General features: G+C 43.0%; 1 protein-coding gene across 2 annotated transcripts in view; it reads right to left on the bottom strand.

Moving 5' to 3' along the window:
* YIPF1 (Yip1 domain family member 1) overlaps positions 1-21,255 on the bottom strand; it is a 37,607-nt gene that overhangs the window by 7,147 nt on the left and 9,205 nt on the right. For both annotated transcript variants that reach the window (XM_020871344.2, XM_020871343.2), the window contains exons 6-9: positions 15,532-15,648; positions 12,050-12,216; positions 11,539-11,721; positions 7,252-7,382 (exon numbers count right to left, since the gene is read on the bottom strand). In XM_020871344.2, coding sequence (XP_020727003.1) covers positions 7,293-7,382; positions 11,539-11,721; positions 12,050-12,216; positions 15,532-15,648 — 557 coding nt within the window. In that variant the 3' untranslated portion in view covers positions 7,252-7,292. The remainder of the gene's footprint in view (positions 1-7,251; positions 7,383-11,538; positions 11,722-12,049; positions 12,217-15,531; positions 15,649-21,255) is intronic.

The raw sequence follows: 21,255 nt of genomic DNA, 5'->3' as shown, positions 1-21,255 counted from the left end.
GGGGATTCAATCCCTGGTTGGGGAACTAGATCCTACATGCCACAACAAAGATCAAAGAGCCTGTGTGCTGCACCTAAGACTCGGAGCAGCCAAATACATTTTTTAAAAAAGAAGAAGTTGGGCTGTAAAATCTGGGAAGGTAAGGACCTATCTCCATTATTCACTAGAGGCCCAGTACTCAATGAAGAACAAGAGTTTCCAAGAAACTTGGCAAATGATCCAAGTTTTGAATGCCATGTTCAGTTCAGTTCAGTTCAGTTCAGTCCAGTCACTCAGTCATGTCCGACTCTTTGGGACCCCATGAAATGCAGCATGCCAGGCCTCCCTGTCCATCACCAACTCCCAGACTTTACTCAAACTCATGCCCATCGAGTCGGTGATGCCATCCAGCCATCTCATCCTCTGTTGTCCCCTTCTCCTCCTGCTCCCAATCCCTCCCAGCATCAGGGTCTTTTCCAATGAGTCAACTCTTCACATGAGGTGGCCAAAGTATTGGAGTTTCAGCTTCAGCATCAGTACTTCCAATGAACACCTAGGACTGATCTCCCCTATATATATAATCCTCCCTTGTTCAAAATCAAGCTTTCCCCAAATGCCTGCTGAGTGCTGGGGCTATAATGGTAAATAAATCTCTGACCTCAAGGAACTCTCAGTCTATGAAATCACAGGTAATAAGAAAATGGCCATAAAAGAAAAACATACCAAGAGCTCTACCACAGCCCAGAGAAATAAGTAAGTAATATTATCTGGAGAAGTAAAGCAAAACTTCATCAAGGATAGAATATCTGATGTAGGTCCTAAAGAATAAATAGGAAGTTTCCAAGCAGACAAGGGAGAAAAAAGCATACTCTAGAACTTAAAAAAAAAAAAAATTCCAAGATTTTATTTTAATTGTTTAATCTTTTTTGTGCCATGCTACACAGTTTGTGGGATCCTAGTTCCCCAACCAGGGATTGAACCTGGGCCCCAACAGTGAAAACACTGAGTCCTAACCACTGGACTGCCAGGGAATTCCCTTCAAAGAGTTTAAAGTAACATTTCCAGTAATTAAAGGTAGTTTGGAACTTTTATTGCTAGATTATTATAAGTGCACAGTGGATAAAACAGGTAGGTACTTATGTGGGTGGGTTCCCCAAGTGGTGCAATGGTGAAGAATCCATCTGCCAATGCAGGAGATGCAGAAGACTTGGGTTCATTTCCTGGGTCAGGAGATTCCCTGGAGGAAGAACTGGCAACCTACTCTAGTATTCTTGCCTGGAGAATCCCATGGACAGAAGAGCCTGGTGTGTCCACAGGGCCCCAAAGAGTTGGACACTACTGAGCATCTGAGCATGCACTTATGTGGCAGTCCAATTCTATCACCAATGGTATCAGTGAGAAGTGAAATCCTCAATACAGGAGAAAGGAGATATGAATATATGATGAAAGCAATTTAGTAAGAACTCTGTAGTACTAAACAGGAATTGGAAGTATCAGTATGAACTCACAATGTATGTTCTATCAAGCAAACAACAATCATACACATTGAAAAGGCCTGAAAACAATGACCAAGCCAATTGCAATGAGCAACACTAGCATCCAGATTGTGACCTGAAAATACTATTTCCCCACTGAATGGAACCAGGAGTCCTTAGAGAAATGGCTCAGTCTGGATCTGGAACAGGAAAAGTTCAAAATGAGCCGAGAACATTTGGTTATAACAGACAGCAAAGCCAGTTAACAGAGACTCCTAGAGTTGTGCCAACAAGACCCAGGGGCCAACTGGTGTTCAAATATAGGACAATCTGAACATCAATAAGCATAATATTTGCAATGGCCTGAAACTAATTGGTCATTGCTGCAGAGTCCCAGTGAACCAAAGACAATTTTGAAAGCAGGTCAAAAAGAAAAAAACCATTTATCTTTCTTTTGTTATACATAAACTGTATCAATGGACACCCAAACAGATGAAAGGAAATTTTTATTAAAGAAATATTCTAGTTAATAAAGGAAGAAAGATAGAATTGAAATATCACTGTTTTAAAGCCCCTACTGAATTAATGAATCTAAGCATAGCTTATTAATGGCTCCTGATATCAAAAAGAGAGATAATTGGACATTATGAGTTTACGGATGGAAGAATTTTACAGCACACATCAAGTAGTCTTGCCAAAAAAAAAACATATCTGAATCTGATCAAACCTTTACATATAACCATCAACTCACAGAAAACAGAGGACAGAGTTATATGTTAAATAATTCCATGGAAAAACAATCAGCAAAATCCACGATAAATGAGCTTTCAACAAATAAATGGCAAAAGGCAAGAGAAAGAGAAAGATGGAATAGAACTCTATAATTTAAAAGGCATTTAAAGGAAATTATCCTCCAATTAAAAAGAAAAAAAAAGGCATTTAAGGTGCCTTCCCTGGTGGTCTAGTGGCTAAGACTCTGCGTTTCCAATACAGGGGGCTTGGGTTTGATCCCTGGTCAGGGAACCAGATACCATATGCTGCAACTAAAATATCCCATATGCTGCAAAGAAGATCAAAGACCCTGAGTGCTGCAATGAAGACCCAGTGCAGTCAAATAAATAAATAAATAATTTTAAAGATAAATAAAAGGCATTTAAGAGATACACTACCCAGTTGCAAAATGAAATTCAAACACTAAATGTATTTGATATTAAAGAATTATGATTTTTAAAATGTGATTATGGTACTACACTAGGTTTTGAAAAGTGTGTGTGTGTGTGTGTGTGTATATATATATATATATATATATTTTTTTTTTTTTAAAGATTGTTTTAGCCTTTTATGTTTATTTTTGGCCACACTACGTGGCTTGTGGGATCTTAGTTCCCTGGCCAGGGATCAAACCCAGATTCATGGCAGTGAAAGCGCAGAATCCTAACCACTGGACAGCCAAGGAAGTTCCTGAAAAGAGTATCTTTTATATATACAGAATATAAATGTTTATGTATGAAAGAACAGGATGTTCGAGATTTGCATCCAAATAATACAGAGGAAAGAGATGAAGAATATATAGGTATATGGATGAGACAAGACTGGCTGTGAGTTGACAACTGTTGAAAGTAAAAGAGGGGAGGGGTACTTAGGGATTCATTATACAATTCAGTCTATGAGACTGAAAGAGGAGAGTGAAAATGCCAGCTTAAAACTCAACATTAAAAAAAACCAAGATCATGGCATCCAGTTCCATCACTTCATGGCAAGTAAAAGGGGAGAAAGTGGAAACAGTGACAGATTCTATTTTCTTGGGCTCCAAAATCACTGTAGATGGTGACTGCAGCCATGAAATTAAAAGACACTTGCTCCTTGGAAGGAAAGCTATGACAAACCTAGACAGCATAGATACCACTATGCCAACAAAGGTCCGTATAGTCAAAGCTATGGTTTTTCCATTAGTCATGTATGAATGTGAGAGTTGATCTATAAAGAAGGCTTAGGGCTGAAGAATTGATGCTTTTGAATTGCAGTGCTAGAGAAGACTCTTTGGAGTCCTTTGGGCTACAAGGAGATCAAACCAGTCAATCTTAAAGAAAATCAACCCTGAATATTCACTGGAAGGACTGATGCTGAAGCTGAAGTTTCAATACTTGGGCCACTTGATATGAAGAGCCAACTCACTGAAAAAGACCCTGATGCTGGGAAAGATTGAAGGCAAAAGAAGAAAGGGATGGGAGAGGATAAGATGGTTAGATAGCATCACCAACTCAATGGACATGAATCTGAGCAAACTCTGGGAGATAGTGGAGGACAGAGAAGCCTGGAATGCTACAGTCCATGCGGTCACAAAGAGTTGGACACAACTTGGTAACTGAACAACAATACATTTTCCACTAAATAAATCAAATAAAAGAATAAAAGTTATTGTGTTGACCCACTCGCCATTGCAGGTTCTTTCAATTTTTCTCAAAGAAAGGGAACAAAGGAGAAAACAGAGAGAAATACCCCAGGAATTGAAAATGGGTTGTCTAGGAAGGGACACTGCAGATATGGTATGGAAAAGAATAAGGGGCTGTAAAAAATAGTGTTAGCTATGCTGTGAAATCATGCAGTTTGGATGCTGTGTTAAAGGGGATTATAGCACTGAGTTAAAGCTGATTTCAGAATAAAAGAGCAGATGTGTATAAACCTAGTAAAAACATTTGAAGCTTTGGCTTATGAAATGAACTCTTGACTTGAGTGAGTGAAAGGATAATTGCATGTAAACCCTGGGTATCAAATCAGGAGGGTTTTAATTACAAAGGAGTTTCCTGAAGCCCTCTGCTCATCTCTTAATAAAGCCCATATCACACAGCAGTATAATTATATGGCAGTCGCCCTCCTCTGGATAGAACCACTTGTCATTGCTCCTGGGAAGGCAGTTCTAGCCTAGATACAGTCCTTCAGACACTCCATCCCTCAAGTCAAAGTACGACTCCCGAGGTTCACCAGGGTCCTGGCTCAGAGAAGAAATAGCGCTGGCTCTACGGTGATGTGCTGTGTGCTTAGTCACTCAGTCACGTCCAACTCTTTGTGACCCCATGGACTGTAGCCCGCCAGGCTCCTCTGTCGATGAGGATTCTCCAAGCAAGAATACTGGAGTAAGTTGCCATGCCCTCCTCCGGGGGATCTTCCTAACTCAGGGATTGAGCCCAGGTCTCCTGCATTGCAGGCGGGTTCTTTACCATCTGAGCCACCTGATAAATATATATAAAACAGGAAGGAAAGAACAAGGGAAGGAAGAAAGGAAAGAAGAAAGTCAAATGTCCTTTATAATATCCCAACGACTTAAGTAGGGGTAGCGTCCCTGATTAAAAGTAATCAGAGACTCCTCTATGATCCTGAGGTTCCAGGGAGAGAAGGGGTTAATGCTCTCCCAGAAATTCCTTTCAGACTAAGCCCTCCAACGCACAGATTTACATGAGGAAGGTTATCTGCAAGATAAAAAGTCATTCCCCTCCCCCCCAACCCCCAAAAGCTGAAAGTCCAGAGATTACAGTGGGAGGCACTGTCAGCTCATAAATCTGCAGGGCTCAGGGCTCTGGGCAGCCCTTCTCATTGACAAAGCAATTGATACTTCTGCCAGGGAGGCTCCAAAGAAACTGTTTGTCACTATCTCATTTAGAGTCTTGACACCAGCACCCTTCGATAGTTCAGCTGGTAGAGCGGAGGGCTGCGGAGGTGATAAGAGAGTGGACACCCAAGTGGAGACACTGACACCCAAGTGTACAGATGTCAGCAAAGCCCAGGGACCCCGAATCTGTGAAAATCAGGATGGGAGGTCAGCAAGGGCCCTGAGGGCTAGGCTCTTCCCAGATGCCAGTTTATGACTTTCTTAAGGTTGTCAGCACCTGGGCCACTTGGTCTGGAGACATCATAACCAAAATGTATGGAAGGAAGTCCCAGCCCAGGAGCAGGCTGCAAGAGCCCCTCTCCAGGTTGATATCAGGTATTTCAAGGCAAGGCAGACAGCCAGACAGCTACGTGTCCTCCACCTCTGTCCCTCTGCAGCTGGGCTCAGGTTTTCTTGTTCGAGGTGATGTGAGTCCACAGCACATCGCAGTGTCTCAATGAATGGCCTGCATCTTCACTCTCCCCAAAACCACAGAAAGCCAACTGCTCTTTTCAGAAAAACAGGCAACCAATTGCTTCTGCTCAAGCAAGACCCTCTCTGTGAAGTCTTCCCCCAGGACAAATGAGTCAGCGTTTCTGTGCTCCCACAGTGCCCATCAACTAACAGCTTGGCCATGGCACTTCTCACATAGCCTGGCCCACCACCTGGTCCTTATCTGATGAGCTGTTTTACCCATGGACCAAGGTGCCTTGAGGCAGACTGTAGCTGACTTCCTAGATCCTCAGTGCCTCAAATAAACTTCGAGTGAGAGTGTAAATGGTGATCCAGGACTCAGCAAGCCAAAACACCTCTGGGTAAAAGCCCATATCCTGACTCTTGCCTGAATCCTACAAAGTCACCTCCATCTACTCAACAGTATTGAAGCATTTGCTATGTCTGCGCCAGATGGGCATTAGGCCAAGACCTGGGAGTGTAAGTGAAACAAGAGTCCCTTCCCCATGGACCTCAGATCCTGCCCTGAGGCTTTCTCTGCTAACAGTTAATGGAGTCCATTTGCAGGATGAGCTGGACCAGGCATGCGGACAATTAAACAGTTATGCAAACAAGCTACCACATGCTCATTCTAAGGCAGCAGGCCCCGAAAAACAACCCGCTGAGGTAGTGGAAGGAAAATATTAGAACGCCTATGAATATTTATTTTTCATCAAAAAGTAAGGAATTAAGCTTTAATAGTTACTACATGGATTGACAACAGTCTTTGTAAATGCAAGTATGTGCCTGTGGCAGACAGACTCCAAAAGCAGAAATTAACACAACACTGTAAACCAACTGTACTCCAATTTAAAAAAAAAGACTTCACCTTCAAAATGCAAGTGGTGCAGGTTTGATCCCTGGTCAGGGAACTAAGATTCCACATGCTTTGTGGCGAAAAATCCAGAACAGAAGCAATATTATAACAAATTCAATAAAGACTTTAAAAATGGTCAAAAAAATCTTTTAAAAAAGTGACATATAATAGAGGGCATTAATGGGATCACAAGGTAAGCAATGACTGCTGGAAGGGAAGGAACACTTCAGATGACTAGATTGGCTAGTGCAAAGGCAGGATGCATTCCAGTGATGGCAGCAACTCAGCAAGGCTGCAGGCTCGGATTACTGAGGAGTGGGAGGGGGAGGCGAGAGACCAGCCGAGGAGGATCAGGGTCTTCTTCCTGTACTCTGACACCCTAGGCTAACCACCTACAGTGGAATCATCAAAGAGGTCTGAAAACAAACCAGGCATGAGAACTGGTAACCTTCAGAGAACTGGATGAGTAATTACAGAGGGGTCATATTCAGGGTCTGAGGCCAGCCTGACAAGTCACAGAGAAACAGAGAGAACCACCAGACTACAATCAAATGGAATAAATCTATACTGTGTTGCTAGGGAGGGGACAGGGAGTAGAGAAGATGCAGGACCCAAAAGGCAGGAACTCCTCTTACAGAAGAATCTGGGAGCTCAGGTTTCCCAAATGGATAAAGACAGATGAGTAGACTTCCCAACTGAAGCCTCACCAAGAGGACACACACATGGACACGTGTGTACACACACACACCACACTGGACCGTGCTGATGGATAAAAAGGGCCCAGGCCTCTTGATGTTTGATGTTAACAACAGGATTGATGTCCCTGCCCATTGCTACTGTACCTCACAGCGAGAAGATGAAAGATACTTTCTTGCTTTCCTCTTTAGCTGGACTTGGCTGCTACAACTGTTTGGTTTGGGGCAGCTGTGCTTGTTAGGAGATGGTCCATCTCTGGTGCATCAAAAAAGTAGGCCTGCAGGAAAAGGAGACCCAGGAGGAGAGTTAAAAAAACAACGGTCCAGGTCAATGTCCTAGACTCCACGCTAAGAGCACTTCTGGGCTCTCGTGTCCCCTACATTTCCCCCACCGCTCTGGTCATCACTGACCTGTCTCTGTTTCTGTCTTGTACTCGACTGCATGCCTTTTAAAATTTTGCTACCATTTATTAAGCACTTGCTACCTGTGACTCAATCTTCAAAACAGCCTGGTGAGGTTGTTCTTATTACTCTCCTCTGACAAGATGAAGACACTGAGGCTCAGGGAGGCTGTCATCTGATCAGGCACACAGGGCAGCAAGAGATGCAGGCAGGACTCAAAGGTCCGTCTTTCCAACTGCGAAGCTCAAGTTGTTAATCCCCACAGTCTCTCCTCTAGAGACCGTGTCCTTGTCTCTGCATCACCAGGCCCGCATGTAGGGCCTGGCGCACTGTGTTTACAATCAATACTTAATGAACTGAGCCAAGGCTGCTGCTAAACCAGTAGGCTCCCTCTAAAGACCTTTCAAAGAAAGGGCTGGGCAGCCTTTACCTCTTAATTCTTAAGCCTGGAAATGAAAGGTTTGATAAGTGCTTCCACTCACCATCAACAATTTAACTGTCAAAAATCAGAAGGAGGTGGAAGACTGGAAAACATTAAGGAGGATCTTCCCACCTGTTTTGGTGTCTGAGAAGCCTAATGTGAGCCCAGGAAAATACCAGACTCATAGCCTTAACGAGGGTTGTTCAAAGGACAGGTGAACCCATTAATAAATCCGTGACCACTGCCTGCGCTTCATTCCTGCCTGGAGCAGGGACCTCAGGAAGGTGAAAAAGATAAAAAATCACCAAGAACCATCTCACCAGCTTTACCCTCTATCCGCCAGAAGGGGGCACCAACACATCGCACTGGAGTTTCCCCAAGGCACTTTCTATTTCAAGTTAGCACTTCAACAGTCCATTTCAAGAAGTTTCTAGCTGCAGACTCCCTCTAGTTTGTCACGTCCCTGGAGAAATGCTATTAGTTTTGAAAGCCTTCCTACCCAGCGCCCCTTCCGGCAGCTCCGTTTTCTGAAGGAGGAGAAGAATGGTGTTAACCCGAGCAGAGGCCAGGCCGCGTTGCCCGCGTTTGTTATCTCACAGGTGCTCTGGGTCAAGACGCCCCCAGGATGCGAGAACTGCGACTCTTCCAAGGCTCCTGGAGGAACGCCTCCCCAGACAGAACTAGCCGGGAAGCCCAGGTTCTAAACCTGGCTCTGCTAGGAACGCACACTATGACTTTGGACAAGTCTTATCTGTAGAATGAAAGGACTGTAAAAATAATCCCTAATTAATTTCACAAACAACAGGGCAAAGACATTCTATCTGTAGCTGTAACCACCTCAAACGTAGGCTTGCATGCATGCTCAGTCACTTCAGTCAAGTCCGACTCTGCGACCCTACAGACTGTAGCCTACAGAGGACCCAAACATAGGTTTGGGCATCTCCAAACATACCAGCCAAGAACGCACCCTCTAGTGCCTACTCTAGTGCCTCCTTAGTCATCCCTGCCAGGTGTACTCCAGGATCAACTTAGAGATCACGAACAGGTACAAGCGCCAAGGAGCCCTTGGAAGGTGTAGGGCTGTCATACACGTCACTGCATTGAAGCAAAAACACCATTTCACGTTTCCTGTTGGAGAGTAGAAGGCCAAGCTGTCCAGTTCAGCTGGTGCCCCTCAGCTCAAATAACTCCCCTGATACTTTTTCTCCCATACAATGATGATAACTGGATGCATCATTCATCCTTACAACAGCAAAAATGTTACCATGTCTTTACTTCTTCTAAGTGAGGAGGTAGGGTCCAGAGGGGCGAACTAATAAGCAAAAGAGCAAGGAGTGATGGAGCTGAGACTAAAACCTGTCTCCTTATGTCTGCCTCCACCCTCCTACATTGTGCATCTCCCGCAGAAAAGAAAGGAGGAGGCCATCTTCAGGGTGGACAACAGAACCCCAAGCACAGTGATCTCCTGGCTAAACAGACAGTTCCCTTCCTCGAGGAGAGAAAACTGTGCCTCCCCTCCAAGACCTGCAATCAGCTCCCTGCTCCACCATCCAACCTGCCCCATTTCTCTGAGCCCCTCAGAACTGGACAGGGCAATGGCTTTTCCCTTGCCTCCTTCTCTCACCCAACTTCTCAACCAGGCATGTGCATGTGTGTGTATATGCGTGCACATGCCTGCCTGTGTGTGTGTCTGTGTCTGTGTATGTGATAGGTAAGAAGTTCAGGAGGAAGATGGGAAGCCATGAGGGAGAGGCATCAATGAAGGGGCACCGTCCTTTTTTTTTTTCCCCCCCCATTTATTTTTATTAGTTGGAGGCTAATTACTTTACAAGGCACCATCTTTTTTTGTGACCTGGGACCACTCTTACTGGGGGACTCGGCAGAACAGGCCACACAGTTTCCCTGGCAATTTCTGGTAACCCTGGGTTCTTTTAATAACTTCTTTACATCTGAAAAAACTATCACAGTATGTGAAGGGTTTTCACAGCCATTTCACTGAGTCTCACTAAAGCCCATGAAATGCAAATCTCCCTGACAGACAAGGAAGCCCAGGCTCTGAGTTAAGTCACTAGCCTGAGCTCTCAATGCCAAGGAGTTCCCAGTCCTTTCTGCTTGGTTATGATGCTCTCTTTTAGAAAACTGCTGAGTAGTAAGATGGGCAGGTAAACCTTAACTTCAGTGTCATTTACCCCAAGAGGGAGCAGTAGGCATTGGAGGTAAAAGATCCTGGCCACAGGTACCAAATTAAATTAAAGACCACCTCCCCACTCTGCAGCCCTGTCTGCCTTGCTCCTCTCTATTCTTCATAGAACTGAACATGGCAATACCTTTCTCCTACCTCCTTTCCTTCACCAACTTCTTAACAAGGGACGTAACACACACACACAAAATTCAAAACAGAGATGGGAAGATGCCAGGAGAGGCATTACATCAAGAGAGTCAGTTTCAATGAAAAGTACATTCTTCCTCAGCAGACAGGAGGGTCACAGCATTTGAAGGCATCAGTCCAGAGGTTCCAAGTACCAAACATGAAGTACGTCATTCTGCTGCAAGTCCTCTGTCTCAAGGGGTTAAAGCTTAAGAACAGGTAAAATGCATGTCAACCAACCCGCTGTTTCAGAACTTGGCACTTTCTATGAGACTTGTTGAATGATAAAGTATTGAGATCTTACTAAAGCATTCAATGAGACTATGACTGTCTAGAGAAAATGTTAAAGATCAAACAGTGCCAAAGATATATTAACTCCTGTTGCAAAGCCTGACCAACGGTCTGGCCATGTGCTATGTGGATATCTTCCTGTGGGCATCAATGACCTTAACATTCGTAGACTCAAAATTTTTTAAAAAACCTATACCAGGCCTGGTTAAGGCTACTGGCAGCAAATTTCGTACACAGTGTGTACAGAAATTAAAAAACCATATCTCCTTAGGATCAAAGGAAATGGACCTAATTTACGGGCATTTATGGGACAAGTTCTAGGATAAGTGCTTTATCTGTATTATTTTATCCTCAGAACAACTTTCTATGGCAACAGCTATCATACCCATGTTACAGATTAAGAGATTCAGAGACGTTAGGTTCCCTGCCCAAGTTTACACAGCTGGTGAGTGATAGAGTTGATCTTTAACCTGGGTGTGTCTGACTCAAAAAGTACATGCTCTTCATAAAAAGATACTCAAACACATTAACTTAAACATTGTTTTAAATGTTGTTCATCTTAAAGATAACTTCTCTTTTCTATTTTGATTTCATTCTCAAATTCACCATCTGAGTATGTGCAAAAGCCCAGCAAAGGCATCCAGAGGTGGAACTCCCAGACCCCTGCTCCCCAGCCTTACGTGAAGACACTCATTCATCCCTACTTCCTCTAGCCAGACATCAAATCTCAACCAAACTTCAGAAATCAGATAAAGTCAGAAAAAAAAAGAAATTAGGTAAAGTCAGAGATTATAACCAAATCCTCATGACTATTATTTCTCATCCAGCAGAGCCTATTTAAAATAATATCTATTCCAGGGAGCCAGCTTTTAAAGAACCAAGGTGTCTAACAGTTTGAGGTCTTAGCATGGCATCTAAAGCACACCAGAAGAGCATCGGAATGAGACCGTACCAAGCAGCCCACAGAAAGCAGCATGTGAAGCAACACAATCGTCACAATTGTGGCCAATGCGATGCGTCGGTTGTCCTCACGAACAGCTGGCCAAAAGGTCATTGCCAAGACAGAGCCAGAGATGCCTAGGGCAATCATAACCAGAACCCAGCGGACTGCTTTCTGGGGGATGATCCACAGGATCTGAAAGAAAAGGAGGGTTTGTTCAGAGGCATTTGTTCATTCCAGGCCCATGTGCTCGTAAAGGCCCAGGAGCCCGTCAGCAGTGGAGCCCTAGCTGCCACTCGGGTTTCCCAGCACAGCCCAGAGAAATTCCACCCGTGTGGAGACCGAGGGGAAAGCTTCCCTGATGAAGGGCCCAAGATCCAGGGAAGGCACTAGGCTCCCCGACCCCCATTCCCACAAAATTTCTAAATTCCAGGGGTATTTTTTCAGATGCACATCGGTGTTAGGTTAGATATGATGCCAGCTGAGTAATTGTGGCCTCACTCAGAGTAAGTGTGGTACTTACAGCCGTGGGGATGTAAATGAAGAGCGAATATCCATAGACGCATACAATCTCCAAAAATGAATAGGAAACGATGTTCATAACTTTACTGTTTCTCCATACAAGGAAACCCCAGAGTGCGAGAGGGACCAGCCAGGCATAGGCATAGATGATTGTGGCTGCGATGGACACTGAAGGTGAGAAGATACAAGTTGCAGTTCCACTGTCACGGGACTTCTGGGACCCACTGGACTTACTTCCTGCAGGGCTGTCCATCTGCCTCACTGGGTCAGGGGATGATGTCTTCCTGGTTTCGGCCCCTGAGCCTGGCAAGGTACCCAATAAGCAGCAGGTGCTCGATAATGTGCTGAATCAATGTTCCTTCAGCATTTGCCTTTGTGATGATGACTAGTAGTCTCTCCTATGGCCTCTATAATTCACTTTATAACTAACAACTAATAGTATTAAACAACTGAATTATGTACTGAAATACTTCCGAGGACCACACTACAAGTATTTAAATACACGGAGCATTTCAATCAAATCAAAGTCGACTATCCCCTTGGAAGAACACGTCCTCTTTCCTAATGTAACAAAAGCTGACACTGATTTCTTTAGCAAATTTATGAAAATACCCTGGGAACAGATTAACTTGTTCTGTGTGCTATTTAGAGTTCCTTCTGTCTCTGAAACAGGGAGTTTCAGCTCATTGATGAATTGCTTAAACTATTCTCCAGTTCCACTTTCTTCTTTAAATAATTCTTGTCTCTGTGACTCCTCAGAGCAGCAGTGTTCACTGCATCACTTACTGTCTGTCCCTCCTCCTTCTGAGCAGCTACGTGCCCTAGAGGGTTCGGCTTCACTCTTCTGCAGTGGAGGGTCATAACTGTGGCTCAGTCCACAGCACCAGCCCTTCCCACGTGAAAATCAGCAGGTAATCCATCAAATGCTCTTGGCAAGAACAAAAGCACTCCTAGCCACTATGGCCAGGCTCTGGGTAAGATATGTGATTGTCTAAAACATTCTCCAACTCCCAGGGCAGTTTTTTCATATAAGTAACTCTGTCATTATGTCAAATGTAATTTTGCTGGTCTACTGCCTTTTTCTTGAATAACGAAAGGAAGAGGAAGGAAACTGCTACTATGACTGTAGCTATCCGCTGGGTGTCAGGCATTACACTGAGAGCTTTACTGAGAGGTGAGGCTGTGTAACAATCAGAGCTACAGACTGTATATACAGACTCTAATCCTACCTCCGCCCCTTGTTGTTTAGTCACTAAGTCATGTCTGATTCTTTGCCACCTCATGGACTGTAGCCCGCCAGGCTGATCTGTCTCTGGGATTTCCCAGGCAAGAAATGCTGGAGTGGGTTGCCATTTTCTTCTTCAAGGGATCTTCCCAACCCAGGGGTTGAACCCAGATCTCCTACCAGGCAGGTGGATTCTTTACCACTGAACCACCTGGGAAGCCCAGCTCTGTCACTTATATTAATAGATGAGTAAGCCTGGGTGGTGAGTTACTTAACCTTCCTGCCTCAGTATCCTCATCTATAAAATGGGAATCATAACAGTACACTACCTTATAAGACTATTAGAATTAAATGAGTAAAAACAGGTATATTTAGAACACTGACTGATAAATAATAAATGCCCAATCAAGAATAAACTTTTTATACTGTTAACTAATATATAAATATATTATTTCATATAAACTATATCTTTATTCTAGAGATGAGGAAATAAGATCAGAGAGCTAAGTGGTTTGGTTAGGGTCAAATAATGAATAAGCAGGGAAGCAGGATCTGACCTTGGATGCGTCACTTACACTCTTTACATAAAATGGAAAAATATTTACTGATTGAGTCAATGACGACCTTACTAGCATATATATCCCAGTATGGGATATATCTGACACTGGGATGCCCAGTCCAACAGGAATAAGGACAGACAAGGACCCCCGCCCCCTGCCCTCCCCGCTTCCCTCCCAGCTTCCACACCCCCAGGTAGGAGACTCACTCCTCTTCTCTGTCAGTATACTTCTACAGACCTCTGATACAGAAATTAACACAAGCCATTCATTACAGCAATATCCATTACCTATTTTTCTTTACCTAACCACTGAACTACTTAAAGGCAGATTGATAGCTCATGGATAACAATGATTGAGTTAAATTTAAACCAAGGTCACTTGACAGATGGGAGTTGAGACTGACTCCATAATAGAAGAGAGAAGGGAAAACAGGCACAGAGAGTGGATGGGGAGGAAAGGAAGGCTACATGGACACACAGACAGGAAAACACATTATTCTGTAGACACACAGGTATGTGTACATACATATACAGCAATAGTTCATTTTACCGAATTCTTTCTGTACAAGGCACTATTGTAACCTCTTTACAGACATCACTTCTTTATTCTTACAATAGCCCTATAATATAGATATTCTTATTCCCATTTCACTGGCAAGGAATCTGAGGTCAAGAGAGATGAAAGAATTTGCCCAACAAGGTAGAAGCTGGCGAGTAAAGACGGAGGCAGGAGCCGATGGCTGGGTGCCCGAGCGCATGCTCTTCCATAGCTTCTCAACAGGAGAGCAGGCCGTCAGGGCCAGAGCGAGGGAAGGGGAGGACAGCGGAGGGGGCAAAGGCCAATCTCCTGCACAGCCAAACGCTCCTACCTTGGGTGGCTGTCATCTGCAAGTCCCTAAAAGCGGTTTTTTCGCCCCCAGCTATCCAATACTGCCACATGAAAGGAATTTTTATTTTATTTATTTTTTTGACTGCACTGCACAGTTTGTGGGATCTTAGTTCCCAACCAGGAATCAGTCAGGCCCCCAGCAGTGGAAGCACAGTATCCTAACCACTGGACCACCCAGGAAAAGTCCCTAGAAAGGCAGTTTTAAAATAAGAATGTCACCCACAAGCCCATCCTCACTAGGACACTCTGACCTCTGCGTTCTCCCTTCCGGGCCCTGACCGTCTGCAGACTTCGCTGTAACAAAACTGCTAACAGCACTGGCATAAGTTTGGATTATGAGTTCTCCACGTTGTTCTAAGTGCTTCATAATTAATGGCTACAAGACCTAGCTAGCTGAGTCATCATGCCTTAAATAACAAGGCCGACTGCTTCTAACAGTTGGATAATGCAAATAATGCTACAGTGGGGATTTTTCTACACAGTGCTTTTTACTTATTTTGTACATTTTTCTGTGGAGACATTCTGATTGCCATGGGGCCTTGCCTTACAGTTTTCCAGAAGAGTACACAGATTCACAATATTGTAAATATACTTAATGCCACTGAATTGCATGCTTAAAAAATGGTTAAAATGGAACATTTTAGGTTATTTTAACAAAACAAAAGATAAAAAGCCTACGTGGATTTATATGGACAGATGATTAGTTTTGAACCCTTAGACAAGAAAATGGGCTGCAGGACCTTCAGACGGGGGTCCAAGAGCTCAGTTACCAACTGAGAGCATTCCAGGTAAGTCAAGCGATTCACCAACCTTTTCGGAATTCAGGCACATAGTGGTACGTCTTCTCTCCCAGATGGATTAAGAAGTTGGAAAGATTCCCACTGATTGCTATGGCAAAGACCAATGTGGCACAGATCCAAAAGGGGCCTGCAGAGCAAACCAGAAAATTCAGACAAGAAAATGATGAACAAGCTTCATGGAAGCAATGGAAAATGAAGTTTAGATGGAATCAGTACTTGTTAAGTGGGAATTTTCTTTTTAAAAGGTCAAATACACAACTCAGTAATTAGCTGCCTTAAAGACAGTGGGGATTGAAATGCACAGAACAAAACACCTTCCCCAATTAACTGAATGAAGACATTGATTTGTTTATGTATCTCTTATTGGAAGAGCATCCAAAAAAAATTCATGGGCATTTTGTTAAACCTTCACAGGTTTAACAAACCTGTGGAGGATACAGGAAGCAAAGGTTACTTCCTTTACATAAGTATCAAATGTTAATGCCAGAGAAAAAAATAATTAAAATTATATAGGTCCTTTGCTGTCTAAACAGAAGAGCAGGGCAAGAGTTCATTTAAGGAAACAGTTCATTTTAGGAAAGAGTTCATTTAATTTAACAAATCACCATGTGTATCTGTGTGTGTGAGTGTGTATGTAAGCCTTCTTTTTTTCTTTCTTTTTTTTTTTATGAAAAAGTAATACACACGCATAGTTCATTATTCAAAAGGCACAGAAGGGGATACAGAGAAAATTAACCTTCTTTCCTCTCTGCTCCCTAGATATGCATTCTCCTCCACAGAACTCACCAGCATAACCAGTTTCTGGTGAACCCTGCCAGAGATTTCTATACACATAAAAGCAAATGCATATTTGTGTGTGTGCTTTAAAGAAATGCTAACATGCATATGTATTTCCACCTTACCATGTCCTGGGGATTCTACTATAGCTATTTATAAGTCACTTCAGTCGTGTCTGACTCTATGCGACCCTATTGACTGTAGCCCACCAGGCTCCTCTGTCCATGGAATTCTCCAGGGAGGAATACTAGAGTGGGTTGTCATGCCCTCTTCCAGGGGATCTTCTCAACCCAGGGACTGAACCCATGTCTCTTATGTCTTCTGCACTGGCAGGCAGATTCTTTACCACTAGTGCCACCTGGGAAGCCCATAAAATTCAGCTTATTCTTTTTAATGATAATAAAATATCCCACTGAGTGGATGAGTACACCATGCTTTAGAAGTCCCTTTCATCATTTTGCTTGATTTCATGACCACTCTTGTTTCTCCCCATCTAGAAAAAGGACTATTTGAACAAATACAATTCATAAATCTAGAGATTTTAATAAATTTTATGAATTTCGTTTATCAATTTCAGTAATATTCTGTAGGGTTGGTTTGGTTTTTTTTTTTTTTTTGGATAATTGTAGGCATCTTGACATATCACAAAATTAAGAAAATTACTGTGCTGGGGGAGATGACTGGCAGAAATGGATGAGCACTTTTTGAAGTCAAGTTGGTTCCTGAAGGTGGGAAAGGATGCACAACAAGCATTTGACTGGGAAGCTCCAAAGAGTCACCAACATCAGCTTCCCAAGTAGTGTCATTGACTCACTGGCCTGCGGGCGTTCTGTTACAGCCAAGGATCAGATCCTGTTCGCTGCAGTATTCTGCATGCCTAGCACATAAACAGTGTAACAACAACCAAAAAAAAAAACCCTTACAACCAGTAACAATAATTTAAAAATCCCCCAAAGCTTTATTGAACAAATGAACAAAACTAACCATGCGTTAGTGATGGGCTGAGACCACCGAGGCAGGCGACCACAAGCGGTCAGAATATTCTAGCACTCGTAACTAGGAAGGAGACTCTCCTGTCGGCCGTTATTTACTAACGACCTCCGTTCCTCTGGGCCCTGGTGCTGGGGACACAGTGATGTGTGACAGCCACGGCCACTGCCTCTGCTGCACTCAGGCACACAGGAAGCGTGGCCTCCAGGGACACACACCACCTGCTCCTCCAGGGCCTGCCACGAGGCTTCACACTGCCTTCTCTCTTCCTCATGCCTGCCAAATTCCTACTCCAATTATGGGGTGGGGTGGGAGGAAGCGTTAACTTAGTTTGCTACTGTGCATTTTTATATTATCAAATATTTCTAACAGAAAAGCCCAAAGAATGATAAAACAAACACTGATGCACTCATCATGCTTATTTTTCAAATCTTTCTAATGCTGTCATACTACTCATATCCTCTCCAACACGCTTCTTTTAATTTACTAATAACGTTCTGAGATGTGTCCTTGTTGATGCTCATAGATCAAATCCATTTCTAAAACCTACAGAAATCTGTATATGAACACACCATATTTACTTTGGTCATTTCAAAATATTTGCTAATTACAAGCAATGTGGAGGCAATGAAGAATAATACTCTTCTATATGTCTTCTTATTTACCTAGGAGGAGAACTGCTAAGGTGTAGGGCTAGAGCATCTTAAGACTGCTCCAATTTGTGGTACCAGTTACATACCCACCCACATTTTACACAAGGTCCCATGGCTCCATATCCTTGGCAACACTTGATACCAATGTTTATGAAAAGCTGACTTAAGAGTTATAGCTCCTCTCTGTTTAGACCCTTCAATGGCATCTCATTCAAGCAAAAGTCCCTCTGACCTCATCTACTAGATGCCCTTGTTCACTCCAGCCCAGTCACACTAGTGTCTTCATTGTTCTTTGAGCACATGAGGCAAGTTTTTGCCTTAAGGCCTTTGTACATGCTGAGCTCTCTTTTCCATACTATTTATTTATTTGGCTGTGCTGGGTCATAGTTACGGATGTGGGCTCTAATTCACTGAACAGGGATCAAAGTGGGGCCCCTGCATTGGGAACACAAAGTCTCAGCCACTGGACCATCAGAGAGGTCCCAGAACTCTTTTTCAAATGCTCTTCTCTGAGATACTTACGTGTATTGCTCCCAATTCCTTCAGGTGTTTACTCAGAATTCACCTTTTAACATTTTTAAAAATTTCAAATCCACCCGCCTACATAAACATTTACTATCTTTCTTCTCGGCTTTAAATTCTTACGTTAGCATTTATCACTAGCACACTGTGTATTTTACCTATTTTCTTTGTTTATTGTTAAACTTAGATCATAAACTGCCCCTGGGCAGGGATTTTTGTCTGTTTTTATTACTGCTGTACCTCCAGCGCCTAGAATAGTAAGTGCTTCGTATTTGTTGAGTTAATTGAATGAATGAATGAATGAAGACAAGCCAAGCTGTATGACGGCTAAATAGATGCACATAAATGATATCCCGTTATAGTTTTTATTTCCCTGATTACAGGCATGTGCTAAGTCACGTCAGTGGTGTTTGATTCTTTACAACCGTATGGACTGTTGCCCACCAGGCTCCTCTGTCCATGGGGTTCTCCAAGCAAGAATACTTAAGTTGTCATGCCCTCCTGCAGGGGATCTTCACAACCCAGGGATCAAATCTGCATCTCTTAGGTCTCCTGCACTGGCAGACAGGTTCTTTACCACTAGTGCCACCTGGGAAGCCCTATTACAGATATAGCTAAGCATTTTTTCATGTATTTATTGGCCATTTGGGTTTCCTTTTCTGTTGCTTATTTTTTGCTAGAACTTGTAATTGGTTTTACTCTTATAATCAGTAGGCACTCTACATGGATTCTTGACTTTTATCTTTTGTGAGTTATGTGCTCTGAAACATTATCTTTGGTCTGTGGTTTATTTGTTTATTTTACCTTGTTTATGGTTTATTTTGTGGTGTAGAAATTTTAAATTTTGGTGTAAATGTAGTCAAATTCATTCATCTTTCCCTCAGATCCTGAAGACTGGCTCTTCTGTTATCTTGCTCCTGATCACCTTCCTCCAACCCACCCCACAAGGTCAGCCCTCTCTACTAAAAAACTTTCTTTTTTCTAGTTGTACTTTTTTTTTTTTTTTTTTTTGGTTGCACTATGTGGCATGCGGGGTCTTCCCTGATCAGGGATCAAACCTGTGTCGCCTGCATTGGGAGTACAGAGTTTTAACCACTAGACTGCCAGAGAAATCCCGTACTTTCTTTTTTTAAGCATGTCTATGCGCTCATGCGGGCTTTCCCAGTGGCTCAGGCGGTAAAGAACCTGCCTGACAATGCAGGAGACGCAGGTTCGATTCCTGGGTCTGGAAGATCCCCTGGAGGAGGAAATGACAACCCACTCCAGTATTCTTGCCTGGAGAATCCTGTGGAGAGAAGAGACTGTTGGGTTACAGTCTGTAGAGTCGCAAGGAGTCAGACAAGACTTAGCAACTAAAACAACATGAATTCATGAGGTTAACAGTGCTGTGGAAAGAAGAATGTTTTAGGATCAAAGGTGAGTGGAAAGGAGACTTTCCTCAGCATCCATTAGAGCAGTTCCACTTTAACCTAACATCCATAACAGTTGATGAAAAGTTTCTGGAGCTTAAAAACATCAGTTTAATAGAATAAGTAGGGGCTTTATATTAACACTAAACCAGGTGCTGCGAGTGTGTGTAGTTTCGCTTCAGTTGTGTCCAACTCCTTGCGACCTCATGGACTGTAGCCCACCAGGTTCTTCTGTCCATGGAATTCTCCAGGCAAGAATACTGGAGTGGGTTACCAAGTCCTCCTCCAGGGGATCTTCCTGATCCAGGGATCAAACTCACATCTCTTATGTCTCCTGCACTGGCACCACTTAGAAAGCCCAAACGAGGTGCCAGTTCTACTTTAACTATTTATAATAAATAGTTGATTTATTATATAATATTACATAAGTTTCAAGTGTACATAGTGAGTCATAATTTTTAAAAATTATATTCCATTTTTAGTTATTATAAAATATTAGCTATATTCCCTGTGCTGCATCTTTATAGCTTATTTATTTTATATGTAAGCAGTTTGTACCTCTTAACCCTCCAGCCCTATCTTGCCCCTCCTCCCTTCTCTCTCCCCACTGGTAACTATTGGTTTGTTCTCTATATCTGTGAATTTGTTTCTTTTCTGTTAGATTCACCAGTTTCAGTTCTTATATTCCACATATAAGTGAAATCATACAGCATGTATTTTTCTGTCTGACTTATTGAACTAAAGTATAATACCCTCCCAGTTCATCCATAATGTTGCTAATGGGAGTTCTTAGTTTGACAACTTCTAACCTTAGTTTTCTCAAATGGAAAACAGAGATAATAGCACTTAATACACTGTCCTCTTGAAAGGATTAGAGTGTATGTACTGATTGGTACACAACAGATTCTCATGAATTCCTTTTCCTCTTATAATCAACATGTATCACTGTTCTAATGCTTACTGTATAGGGTTGAACATATAAATTACTGAACCCCACTGAGCATCAGGTTCTTCATTACAAAAATGGGGATAATAACGCCTACCTCAAAGATCGTGGAAAGAATTAGCTGTGCCCATGTACACCAAGTCTTGCAAAGAGCATCTGCACACAGAAGCACTCAGAGTCTCTGGCCCTCTTCTCCCCTCAAACACAGAGGTCACCAGTGTTGGAACCCTTTCCCTCAGAAGCACTGGATGGACCTCTGACCCCTCCTCAGACAGCAGGGAGATTGGGATGACACCAATCCCCAGGCTCATCCCCTTACAAACTCCCAAGGGGCAGCCAGCCTGTCTGAGGGGCAGAGCTAGAACTCAGCACATCAATGAATAAGTGTAAGACAGCCTCCTCCACACTCACCCCAACCACCAAATCCTCTAAAATTA

The sequence above is a fragment of the Odocoileus virginianus genome, chromosome 5 (genome assembly GCF_023699985.2).
Source record: "Odocoileus virginianus isolate 20LAN1187 ecotype Illinois chromosome 5, Ovbor_1.2, whole genome shotgun sequence".
In the NCBI taxonomy this organism is placed as follows: Eukaryota; Metazoa; Chordata; class Mammalia; order Artiodactyla; family Cervidae; genus Odocoileus; species Odocoileus virginianus.
The sequence above is the reverse complement of the archived record's forward strand: the minus strand, read 5'-3'. Positions and strand labels throughout refer to the sequence as shown.